This window comes from Chelon labrosus, assembly GCF_963514085.1.
Source record: "Chelon labrosus genome assembly, chromosome: 13".
Lineage (NCBI taxonomy): Eukaryota > Metazoa > Chordata > Actinopteri > Mugiliformes > Mugilidae > Chelon > Chelon labrosus.
This window is the reverse complement of record NC_140346.1, coordinates 4,476,419-4,489,487: the sequence shown is the minus strand read 5'-3', so window position 1 is coordinate 4,489,487 and position 13,069 is coordinate 4,476,419. Positions and strand designations below refer to the sequence as shown.

Genomic DNA, 13,069 nt, shown 5'->3' with positions numbered 1-13,069 from the left:
ATTAAACAATTAAGATGTAGAGACATTGCTTCATTGAAGAGTCTGAGGCCTAAAGGCCTTGAAACTAGATTTAGAACTACAGTAGGGCCCTTCTGCAGAATCACTGGGATATACCAGTAAATGAGTGTAGAGGTGTTTGTGAAAGAGGACGCAACATTCACTTGTTGACAGTGAATCTCATGTCGAGCATTGCAGCATCGGGTTGTTGTTGGACATTTGGTGCAAGAACAGAGTGTGGGTATCAATAACCTCGGGATGTCCAGTCCTTCACAATCAGCGGCAGTTTTTCATGAACCTTAACTGGTGGCTCTCTCGTGTCCTCTGCTGTCCAGTTTTAGTTACTGCAAGGCGTTAGGCCCTACAATCCTGATAGCTGAGCTTTGAGTGAACACACTGTTCCCTGAACTGATCACATAGACCTGTGACGTCTTGCACACAATCACGGCAAATTGATTGTGGAGTGAGTCTTTAAATCAAGTGTATGATTATTATTAAAACTAGACAAAAAATGCTCTCCTCTTTCTGCCAGTGTATTTAAACATATAAATAGAAAAAAAGTTTTTTCAAACTCACAAAACAGAGTAGGCTACACTTTCCCTACAACTATGTTTTAAAATGTTGACTTTCTTTCTTTCTTTCTTTTTCTTTCTTTCTTTTTTTCTTTTTTCTTTCTTTCTTTCAAATTGGCGGATGGATATGTTCCAGACGTAGTAGTGAGAAGTCCGGACTTTCCCGTAAAATACGTCACAAAAACCGTTGATGGTGAGTCGTTTCCTTTTGCTGCCTTGGGGTGGTGTCGGAAATATATGCCATTCAGGTATATACAGCAAGTGTACACAGAACGAAGTGATTACAAATACTCCTTCAGTTAGTTTAGCAGCGTGCAGAGTACAGCACAACACACAGTATTGCAAAAAATCATGTGAACAAATTCAGCAGTACAAGGGTGATACGTTGTTTTGAACCTAATACAAATAAAGTACTCTGTAGTATTAGTAATAGCGCAAATAATTTGTAGTATAGCAGTTGTGTAAATAGACTGTAAATTGTGAAGTGACAGAACAAATGTTTGCATACTATAATGTGCAGTATGTAATAACTAAGGTGATTGAGACACGTAAATCGCCTAATAATTTGTTTTTCTAATGTCACTAACAGCAGGATAAGATGGTTCATGGTGTTTCGTGATTTATTATCAAATACTTTGCTGTTATTATTATTATTACATAAAATACTCTTAAAGTAGGAATATTCTGCTAGCCTTGAACGAAGCATCCCATTTAAGATTTGTAAATAGGAAAACACCATGATTCTAAATCAAGTAAATAACTTAACTAACATAACTAACTTAATTAATCTTTGCCTAATATGCAATTTGCCAGTGTACAGAAATGGAGGGAAATTGGGACAGGGTAAATGAGTCAGGTAATGATAAACATTGAGAGCTTTAATACGCATACATACTTGAACAGAAATTCAGCTTTTGTTCATTCAACAGTGCGACACTATTTTACCTCCGCGGATGTGCACAAACGTGTGCGTCCCGACAGGATGGTGACGTCACGTGCTTTGTCAACCTCCCTGCTCCGCCATCGTCTTGTCGAGGCTGGCTGAGCTGTATCTGGTTGCCGCTGTTTTTTTTCCCGGATGAAGATGGCTGCAGGTCCCCTCTCTGTATCTTCCAATGCGTCCACTAACAACGATGGCATCCTCATTGGCGACAAAGTCTACTCGGAGGTGTACCTTACGATAGATAACTCGCTTATACCGGAGGAACGGCTGTCTCCGACACCGTCGATGCTCGACGGCCTCGACCTGAACACGGAGAGCGACCTTCGCATCCTAGGATGTGAATTGATTCAGTCGGCGGGTATTCTTCTCCGGCTGCCCCAGGTAATCCCTCTTAGCCAATCATACATAAAATCAACAATTGGCGTGTTATCAGTAACAAACAGCAATTAGTAGGCTTCTTTAGTTTCCAGCGTGTTACGGCCTGGTTAATAGCATTTAGCTAATGTTAGCTCTTTGACGTTGGCGTGGTGGAGTTAAAATGGCGGCGGGCCATTGTGCAAGGTTAGGCCGGCTTACACAAGACCAAGTATACATGTTAATTTTATATATTTTCTTGACAGGTGGCTATGGCAACGGGACAGGTGCTTTTCCATCGTTTTTTCTACTCCAAGTCCTTCGTCAAGCACAGTTTTGAGGTAAGTCCGTTAAACTGTCTGGATTATTGTCTGGTCGGTAATGTTGGAACGTTTCAGTTACGTTCGTGGCAGCCATATTGTCAATACGTTGTCCCAGACTTAACTTCCGGAGTTTTTGTAGCTGCTTTAATACGAAGAAGGGATCAGTTTGAAACATTAAACTCTTACATATAAAATTACACAGTATCGAAGCATTTTCAGCCTTTTCTGTAGCTAAAGACATAACAAAAATAGTTTATAAACTTGTATCCAGGCTGCCTGACAAATGTGAATTAGTCTGAATACCACAGCCTTAATATTTGTCCCAGTGATGTGTTCATTATTATTCAGGATTCTCGATTAGTCTGCACATTGAAATATCCTATACGATGTGTGGCCCCTCTCCCTCTGGTAGCACATTATACGCTGCTTAACTTCCAACTTTGTGCTTTGATTTTTTGTCTTTTCAGATTGTTGCTATGGCTTGCATCAACCTGGCCTCCAAGATTGAAGAAGCGCCGCGGCGAATACGAGACGTCATCAATGTTTTCCACCACCTGAGACAGATCAGAGGCAAAAAGTAAGTTTCGATATTGAATACTGTGTTCCCTTTTTGGAATCAATTCTTATTATATGGAACATGTTGCACCTTGTTTGTTTTGTTGTTATTCAATGTTGTATGATGCTGATTTGTTTTGGTGTGCAAGTGCTCTTCTGTTTATTCATGTACTCTAAACCATTTTAAAACTTTTCAGTTCCCACTTCACTGGTAGTCTCAAAAGTGTAACTGTCTACATTTAACACCAGTTTGACGTTGCACTGAAATTGATACATCATCAAACTATCCTCAAAAATTGGAGTGCATTAGGAGTGCAGTAAAGCACTGTAAGACAGGGCACATCTACTTTGTTGTGCCCGTGTCTTCATAGAAATCTGTTCATGTCAATATTCTAGACCTTGGCATTAACTTGGCTTCTTTTTTCCCTTGCAACCAACTAACAGCGACCAGCTACATTTACCAAAGCCTGGGTGATGTGGAATGGTACGTAAGATGAAGCAGTCGGCATGACAACCATGATGCGAGGGGGTCTCTCTCCTCCCCCAGGCCCACCCCACCCCCTCCTGTGGGAGACTCCCGTGGTCTGAACCACCGCGGGGCACTGGGATCGGGGATGACAGGTTGGCCGAAGGTCCTTGGCCCCTGGGGCACCTTGAGGACTCCTGTGGTTCAGTCTTAAGCTTTGGGTATCTGTCGGTCTTTCTGCGGACCACTGGGTAATGTAGTCTTCTTTTCTGACTGCTCCTCACCCTGCATTTTGATTATGCTTCAAGAGCAAAACCCCATTCACCTACCGTTACCCATGGCTTTTAAAGAAATATCACCCAGATTGTCTAGGTTAGAGTAATTAATAATTGGTTAAAGTCAGTGTGAGTTGTTATTGTTTGAGGTCAGTGCATGTGATGTAGCCTTAAGCGTTTGGCATTATCTACTGTTAATTTCAGTCAGCATCAAAGTAAGTGTACTAGTAATTGTTAATTGTAGGTGTGTCTTTCCGTTTGGATTTGTATTGTAAAGATAGATTTTTAGTAATGGATGATACTTTGAGCAGTGACGTTTTTTGCTGTTCATTTTGTTTGTAGTGTGGCATGATTCACATCTAAGTGTCTTTATTTGAGACATGTAAACTCTAGATTTACATTTCAAATTTGAACTTTGGTTGTTCTGAAGTGTTAAACACTGATGTTGATTTACACAGATTCTGTTTATTAATGTTGTCATGGTGCATAATGCAGAAAGGAGGCGATAAATTAAGGTCTAATTGCATGTAATCCAAATTTTATAGTTTGAGAGAGATTATTTTAATGAAAAATGTCAGTTGAAGAGTTAGTTTCCACTCGTGTTTTTAATAAGTGTTTCACAGATATCCAATATCGCTCTTTTTATGCACTGTACCGCTTCTTCTGGTCGTGCTGTTAATGATGAAAACGTCCTTAGTAATTTAATTGAGCATTGTATAGTTTTCACTGCATGAACGTAGGTGAGATTTATTTGTGACATAGCATAGTTTGCATTTTTGACTTTATAGGTCACGTTTGAGGAGTGAAGTGTTTTTGTGCGTTGGAAGTAGTGATGTGGCCGATGATCTGAGTTGATATTTCTGTTAAAGCTATGGCACGGAGCGATTGATGTCGAGGGCAGCTCACAGATCCCACAAGCTTTCACTGGAACCACAGGAGTCCACAAACCCCGGCAAGTTGTCAGGCATGCAAACAGTTAAACCTGTTGCTTTTAGTTGGTTGAAACGGGGAAAAAGAGAGCAAGAATTCAGAAGGGCACTTTTGTTTTTTCTTCTTAAGCTTTTATTACGAGAGGGGGAAACATTATTTTATTTTGATTCCTTTATAAACTAGGACTCCAAGTTCATTGATACTTGATCAGAACTACATAAATACGAAAAACCAAGTCATCAAAGCGGAGCGGCGGGTCCTGAAGGAATTGGGCTTCTGTGTGCATGTCAAGCATCCACACAAGGTGAGTTCAAACCACATTCAGAACTGCAATATTTAAATAGTGTAATGCAGCATAGGTGAGCTATTGAACCCTTAAAGATATTCAGCTATTCAGATGCAGCCCGTAGCTATTTCTGTTTTTTTTTTTTTTTACATGAAGCAAATGTTTGATTCCAGATCATCGTCATGTACCTTCAAGTCCTGGAATGTGAGAAGAACCAGACACTGGTCCAGACGGCCTGGTGAGTTCTTTTTTATTTATTCACTGTCCATCCCCCACAGCAGCAGCCTGTGTCATGTCTGCAAGAAGTGCCACCAGACCTGGGCTAAAGATGAAGTTGAACGAGTTTCAAATGGTTGAATTTCTGAAGAGCCTCTTGATTTATCTGCCAGGAACTTGGGACAGACCCATAAGTGGAAACAACACCTGTCAGATAAGTGATACTTGGAAGTGCCCCTTTGTTAAGGCACAAATTTGAAAAGCATTCAACAGCCATTTTGCCCAGGTCTGACAGCGACATTCCCTCACTCCATTTGAGCCCGTCCACCCCTTTTTCTTTTTTGTTCTGATGGAGCAATTTGTTTTAATGCAAACCTGCTACTTTTCTCTTGTCTGCCCTTACATGGCTTGCTGTAAAGTCTGTTTGAATTGTAGTGCCCAGGGAACTTGGTTTAACTTTGTCCTTTCTCTCTACTCTTTGATTAAAGGGTAGTCCATGCTGGTAAGTCACATAAAGAACCTCTGAACTCTGCCTCCTCCAACCACATGACCTCAGGAAGCTCCCCCCCATTGGCTGGCTGCCCCTCTCCTGACAGCCAATCCCAATGCCGAGATACACTGAAGGGGGCGAGCGGGCCTTTCCCAACAGCCAACATCGTCTTGTTTTCTCTTGGGTGTCCAGAAGGATTTGTATTTTTTGGTCTTGCTACAAAGGTGTTCAATTGTAATTCCTATTTTTGCCAAGTAGCTATAGATAAATTCATATTCATAAAATTTTTCTAGTTTACTTACATTTAGTAATGAAGTAAACGTAGCCTCAACAGAATATTTTTTTTGACCAGTTTACCTGCCTATTTTTATATTGACAGTAGCATACTGTGTCTTGTCCCCAAATGACGTGGTGTCCAGACGTGTCTGTTTTACAGGCTGATCCAGTTCTCAGGTTTTGCCTCCAAGGACCTGTCTCAACCAGGCAGCAATCAGAACACAACGGCCGTGTTTTAATTATAGAAGCGTTTGCGTAGCAGTTTCACACTGACCTGCAAAAGGGCAGCTTGGGTCATTTGTTGAAGGCAGGTTAAACCAGAAGCTATATTCAGGATGGCAGTTTTTTTCAGCAAACTTCGACTGGAGCAGTACATAAAAATTGAATGTATATGTGGAAAATGACACAAACGGTCTAATGTATATGACAAAATTGTCACCACGATACAGATCAAGTTTGACTGCCTTGAGGTTAGGTGTAATATTTATGCCTAGATATAGTTCCCTATGAAAATGAGATGAATAGGTGGCACCAGTGTTGGTTTTACCAAGGTTTTTAACATCATGTTACTTGTCTGAATGACTTCTATGTTTCTTGAGGACATAGACATCACACCACCTTGTATTTACCTCATTCACAGCCTGGCCATTTTGTCTTTCCTAATCCCCTCCTAATGGCTAATCTCATTTACCCATTGTCCGAGACAACCTTCTGACGCATAATCTGTGTTGTAGCACAGAGATTTATCTCAGCCTAATTGGTGATATCTTTTAGAGGAGTCTTGCAATGGCACACGACATACTGGCGTTTGCTGGTAAATAGAATCCGTTGTCTTGTTGGCATCTGTTTCAGCTCATGGCTTATTTTAATTGGGACATGGTTGCGGTTTTGCAGCTGAACCTGTTAATTAACATGACGGTCATTATTCAGGAGGACCTGTTATGCTCACCTGTAGCGTCTATTTATATTCTGATTTATAAAAACTTAACTTTAGTTGTTTTGTTTGGAAAAGATAACTCCCATTACTGTAACAGTAGTTTATTTGTATGCTGGATTACATTAAATGCTCCAGTACTATAGGAGACTAGCCATTTAGATTTAAACCAAGCAGACTGCAATTTGAACTTGTGGGCATGCTATTCCTGAAAAGTCTGAAGTATTGACATTTGGCATTTTGTTATGCTTTACTTCATTATTTTAAACATGTTAAGTGACAATTTGATGATGCAACACGTAATAGAAACTAAGGAAAAACATAGCAGGTGTCCTTTCTGAATAATAGTTTTTTTTGGTTTATCCTTTAAGTATATCAACATGCTACTGACTCCCACAGTCAAGCTGTTGCATGCCATGGTACATGCTACGTCTCCCTATTCCTTTCAGATCCAACAATCTGAAAGAGACAGCCGAATTCTAGATGAATGTTTCCTGCATCTGTATGCCTGCATGGTCCCCACATTACAAGGCATGTGTCATTGTCGCAATCATCATTACGCATAATCTAGCTACTCTGAGGTCATGGTGTGGTAAAATGGTCTTGGCGTCAGATTTGTTTTTATTTTTTTTACCCCATCTGTGTCTCCATGCTTTCTCTGTGACGTACAGCAGCTCCCATGGATACCCCAGAGAGAAATGGACAAAGTTAAACATGACAGAGAAAAATGCATTTTTCACTTCAGCTCTTTGTGACCTAAATGCATTGATGTTGTCTTTATGCGTTTAATATTATAGATTTGTTTTTAAACACAGAAATCTATGAAATGTAAAAACTTGAGGAGTTGGCGCTCTAGACATTAAATGTTGCAGGTTATCGACCTGCAACATGAAGTAGTTGTTAATGGTGTGACTTCAGAGGTGTGGGGTGTGGGCAAGAAGTTGCTTTGTGTAGAGAAGATGCTATGTTTTTGTTTCTATGTGTTCTTTGCCTTTGTAGGAACTACATGAACGACACCCTGAGGACGAATGTGTTTGTGAGGTTCCAAGCTGAGACTATCGCCTGTGCCTGCATATACCTTGCAGCCCGAGCTCTACAGGTAAGATCTCCAGAGGCTCTTTCTGGTGCTGATTTGACACATGCACTGCAGTCCTGACAATTTCTAAACATAACCCAGTATGTGAAAGGATAACTGTCGATATTCAGGGGGATTTGGTTAAAATAGACACTAGCCAGGCATCACTTCACACATAAACCAAACGGTATTTCCATCTGATAAGAACACATCTGTCACATACAATTTCCTGTTGACTGCTACAAGAGAAGGAAAGAGATGGAGTTCGTGTGCAAAAACTGCTTGTATGTTATGATGTTAAATCTAGTCACACACTGTTGCCTTCAAAGGTTTTCATACCTGTTTTCCTAGATACCTCTGCCATCCAGACCAAATTGGTACCTGCTGTTTGGAGCCAGTGAAGATGAGATTAAAGATATTTGCATCACCACCCTTAAACTCTACACCAGGAAGAAGGTAAGCATTTTGAGTAGCAGGATTATTGTGACCTTGAGCCAGTATATTGTTTCTAAACGTTTTAGACATTATCTCTGAGTCCTGTGGAAAGGGTTAAACTGGACTGAAAAGCAGACCAGTGTAGACTCCAGCACTGCCTCCCATGGAGACTGTCTGTTGTAACACATGTCCATACTCTGTTTTGACTTTGCATTAACTGACTTTCCCCCACAGCCTAACTATGATCAGCTGGAGAAGGAGGTGGAGCGAAGGAAGGTTTTCTTGGCAGAGGTTAAGCTGAAAGCCAAGGGCCTGAACCCTGATGGTACCCCTGCACTGTCCACACTGGGTGGCTTCTCTCCAGCTTCAAAGCCCTCCTCTCCAAATGTGGTCAAGGTGGAAGAGAAGTCCCCGAACCCACAGACCCTCAAACCAATTAAGAAGGAGTCGGATAGCCGGTCTCAGCTCAGCAAGAGTCCTCACAATGGGTAAGACACAAACACATATTTACTGGGAGGACATTTTGGTGTTGGAGCTGTCAGAGGTGTCTGTTTTCCGACACTGCATTTATTGATCCTTATTTCTTTCTCAGATTAAGGAAAGACGTAAAGATGGGCAGGAACAGTAGGAGCGGAAGTCGTTCTCGTTCAAGAACACGTTCCCGGTCTAGATCCCGCTCTCCTCGCAGACAGTAAGTATTCTCACAATATGTGTAGACGTTATTGCACTGATCTTAATATTACTTTGTATGGCAGTAGCTCTGTGGGATGTGATCATTTAGTTTAATTCACATCTTCCTCTTTTCACTTTTGCTTTTACAGTTACAACAGCAGACGCAGTCGCTCAGGGACCTACAGTTCTCGTTCACGTTCACGCTCTCACAGTCGCAGCCAATCACCTCGACGACATCAGCCCTCACCCCTTCTCCCCCACCTCAAGTCCAAGTCCAGCCACCATGGCAATAGCGACTCCAAGCCCAGCGGACGTCACAGCAACAGTGGTGGAGGCTCTGGACACAAGAGGAAGCGCTCACGCTCTCGGTCACGATCCCGTACTCCAGTTAAAGCTGACAGGGAGCGGGACAGAGAGAGGGAACGGGAGAGAGACAGAGACCGTAGCTCCTTTGACCTGTCCTCAAAGAAACACAAGCATGATCGAAGCGGTGGTCATCGAGGAGACAGGAGGGAGAGGTCTCGGTCCTACGACAGGGACAGAGAGAGGGATCGTAGCCACAAGAGCAAACACCACAGCAGTAGTGGACACTCAGGACATAGTCGTCACCGGCGCTGAGACAAACCAACAGACTAGCTCTGGGGCTGATGTCACACAAGAAGTATTTTCAATATATGTAAAACAAAATCAAGTTGGACATGTTCTCTGAAGGATATGTGATGACACTGATCAGTGTATGACCCTGCTCTGTTCATTTAATGCCAGCTGGAGTCATGTCAGCTGTTGTACAATACATCTGGTAATTAACTGTACTACACTTACTATGGAAGTTAACCAAATATCTTTGCAGTTTGTCAGGTGACATTGTTGACACGTCTCTTGTTGGAGGCCAAATATGTCAACACACCAAACACTGACTATAACCAACGACTGCATGTCGGCAAGTTTGGTTGAAATTATTTTTCATTTTTATTTATTTCATACCTCATTCCTACACAATTTTAATTCTGGGTTTCTTATTTGCATCCCAAACTGACCAAAATTTAGTTTCTTGTTATTACTTTAAGTTTTGTACAATTTGCGTTGTGTTCTGTCCCAGTGAAAACAATGTAACTGGGAAACTCTTGCTTTAAAGCTACATGTAGCTTCTGCATGCACAAATGTCTTGGTGATTCGTTGCTTTGAGGCTCATGTAGCTGGTATTTGACAGGTGGTTGATTGTTGTGCATTTGAGGAACCCAGACTGCAGCAGTAACTCGTCTGTTAGTAGGTTAACTTGTGTGGAGCCTTTTTTCAACTGGTCAGACATGATCAGGAAGGAACCAGTGAAGTGTGACATCAGCCCCTGGCCTGTCGTCTTATTGTCGTCGTCCCTACACACCTACCAACCAGCTAGCCAACTCATATGTTCTTGGTTTTATATGTAAAGTTACGGACTTTGGGGGAAAAGGAACTTATTTACAGTGTAAAGATGGATTCATATCCACTGACAAGATGTGAACGCTTTGATTTATAAAAGCAAACTGCTCAGTGGACGTGTTGAATAAGTGTAAAATAAAAATCATTCAGGAAAGATCAATATGTTTGCACATTAAGGGACTGACAGATGAGTGGTTTTTGTTTCTTTTTTTATTATTTTACAGGTCTATGTTGTTAAAGCTGTATTTTGTACAGTTTCGAAAACAAGAGGTTATAGACTTCGGTTTTTCCTTTCAGATTATTTTTTTTATTTTTTTTTTCCAGCAGGGAACGCAGACTTGATTATAAAATATTTTAGGGTTGTAATTTTGTTACACTGGTTTTTAGTCTGCATGTGTTCATGTCCAATTTTTATTCAATAATAAATGAGTTATGCCACTGAACTGTACACTCTTCATTGAATTGGTGCCTGTTGTAATAAAATGAGTCATTCTGAACAACGTATATTTATTGTAGTGGGCTGAGTAAAGATGGTTGACTGTCTTGACTCAGTACCTACTTAACCTTCATATCAAGATCCTAGTTGGATGTGTTGCATCTGCCTTTGTAAAATAGTTGGAATCAAATTTGATTTGGTATAATTATGAAATTCCAATATTGTTTTAAGAGCAACTGCATTTAAATGTTAATGTGTGATGCAGACAGTAGAATTAATGTGTGTTCTGGCAGCTAGAGGGTGCTGCTGGACTCAAATGTTTCCAGCTGACTTCATAGTTGTTCAAATCAGGGGTTCCCAAACTTTTCCATGCCAAGGCCCCCCAAACAGCATTAGCTTCTGGCCAGGGACCCCATTTGCAAACCTACAGACAATACTACAAAATATGTAAAGAAATGTCGTCTTTTATAATAGTTCTTACTTTTATTCACTGTTCAATAACTATTACATTTGTTTAGCATAAGTGCTGCCTCATATTTTCAGATTTTAGTTGGCCAGGAGTTCTTAGTTTTTTTTTGCAGCAGTGTCCTCCACGACTCTTTCTTGTCAAAAACCTGTCCATTTTGTGCTAGCTACACGCTAGCTTGAGGAGCAAAGCAGCTTGATAAATGGTGCAAACCGCCAGGTCTACACATATTATGAGGTCATGATCGATGTTTTGAGTGGCAGAGAATCAGAAAGATGAGCATGGCAAATAACATTTCGTTATGATATATTATGATAATGATTTAAAAAATAATTAGATTATATTTTATAATAATGATTAATAAAATACTTAGATTTTATTTTATAATAATGGTTAAAAATGAATCGATTATATTTTTTTCATTTTTCTAATTTTTTTTTCTTATCTTCCCTCCAATTGTCTGAGGCCCCCCTAGCGGCCCCCCAGGGGGCCGCGGCCCCCACTTTGAAAACCACTGGTTCAAATCACAGACCTCAATGAGACACCGCCTATAATTCAACTGATGACTCAATTTAGAGTTCTTTAAAGATAGTTTACTTTGTGTGTCTTTGCCAAACAGGATGTATACAGTGTATTACACAAACGCATCCTCCAGATCTTAAATTTTGTAAATCAAATCAGAAGTGATCCTCTCGTGGATTTTGTCATGAATCAGTATAATTAAATATGAAGTTAATAGCTGATTTAAGAAGGGTGAAATTTCTGTGATGTAATGGACACTATATAAAATAAACTCAAAATTGGATGTTACTTCAAATAGTAGTACTTAAACCGAATAACTTTGTGCTAATTCACCAGGTTTACTCGAGTTTGCCTTTCCTTATGTAAAGTACGTAAAAGTAAATTAATTAAATTTTACAGTGTATATTATAAAAAATATTTTTATTAGAAAACAACTCTTCATGTCTGTACTAGGCCTCCACATTGATTTTGCCATGTTCCATGTCACAGCTCCATATTCTCTTGATCAGCTGTATTCTGTCTCCGAGTTTCTAGTCTTTTTTTTTTTTTTCTTACACACTTCATCATGTCACTGTCACACGGTAATTTATTACATCTGCCAAGAACGTCCAGGTCCTCTGAGTAATATGAGAAACACACTCTGACATGTCAGAGCGCCTGGTGCTTTACAAACTGCAACAGGAAGGTAGGTCACAGTGTGCCAAAGCATTGGGTAACACACTGTCCCATGATGCGTATTAAAACACCTTCTCAGAACATACAGGTCACACACTGATAAATCTGCAGTGTGACTCAGCCGTTGGCACAGCAGGCATCCAAATACACCACTGAGACAAATAATAGCCGGCCTAAAATCAATCAGTGTCCTCTGAATCAGCTGATTTATGCAGTCTCTGTTATAAACAATGTGCAAGGAAATATTTGGTGACTGTTCCTGAGGAGCCAGTGCTAAGGACCACAGGTCACCATTTACTGGGACATCCATCAGTAAGGGGTCACCAAGCACTTTGCACTTACCCCTGACGTGTTCATCTTGTTCAGTGAACTAAATTCGTCACTCAATGGAGAATGACAGTGTCTTCAAGTTGGCAGAAAGTGTCAGCATTCAAAGACAAAATGTAACCGTGGGAACAGTGAGAGAACAGGAACATATTAGCTGGGATAAGACAGACTGGCTGGACTTTCTTCAGCTGGTGTGCAGCGACCAGACTTGATGTCAACCAAACTGAACTGTTACTTCAAACACGGCTGGCTCAGAAACAAAAAAGGAACGGATCTGTGGCCCATTTCTGAATCTGTCCTGCAAATTGTCCATGCCAGCGCGGACAAAAGATCAACCCCTTCACCTTGAAAATGACGGTGGGCTGGAAAGTATGTTTGACATAATATCTCATATTGGATGAAAGTCAAAGCTAAATATCCAGAGA

At 40.7% G+C, this 13,069-nt stretch overlaps 1 protein-coding gene across 7 annotated transcripts; it reads left to right on the top strand.

The window, feature by feature from the left end:
- Positions 1-1,453: 1,453 nt before the first annotated feature.
- ccnl1a (cyclin L1a) lies at positions 1,454-10,661 on the top strand (the record flags this gene model as incomplete). Of its 7 annotated transcripts, XM_084558261.1 has the most annotated exons (10): positions 1,563-1,893; positions 2,133-2,207; positions 2,657-2,766; positions 4,599-4,719; positions 4,875-4,939; positions 7,617-7,716; positions 8,044-8,148; positions 8,362-8,615; positions 8,720-8,818; positions 8,949-10,661. In XM_084558261.1, the coding sequence occupies exons 1-10, from the start codon at positions 1,648-1,650 to the stop codon at positions 9,415-9,417; spliced, it is 1,644 nt and encodes a 547-aa protein (XP_084414387.1). In that variant the 5' UTR covers positions 1,563-1,647. The 7 variants fall into 7 exon arrangements, with proteins under 7 accessions (XP_084414388.1, XP_084414387.1, XP_084414393.1 ...); XM_084558262.1 differs by lacking the exon at positions 8,949-10,661 and having other exon boundaries at positions 1,454-1,893; positions 8,720-8,822; XM_084558267.1 differs by lacking the exons at positions 1,563-1,893; positions 2,133-2,207; positions 2,657-2,766 and adding an exon at positions 3,206-3,228.
- Between the last annotated feature and the right edge of the window lie 2,408 nt (positions 10,662-13,069).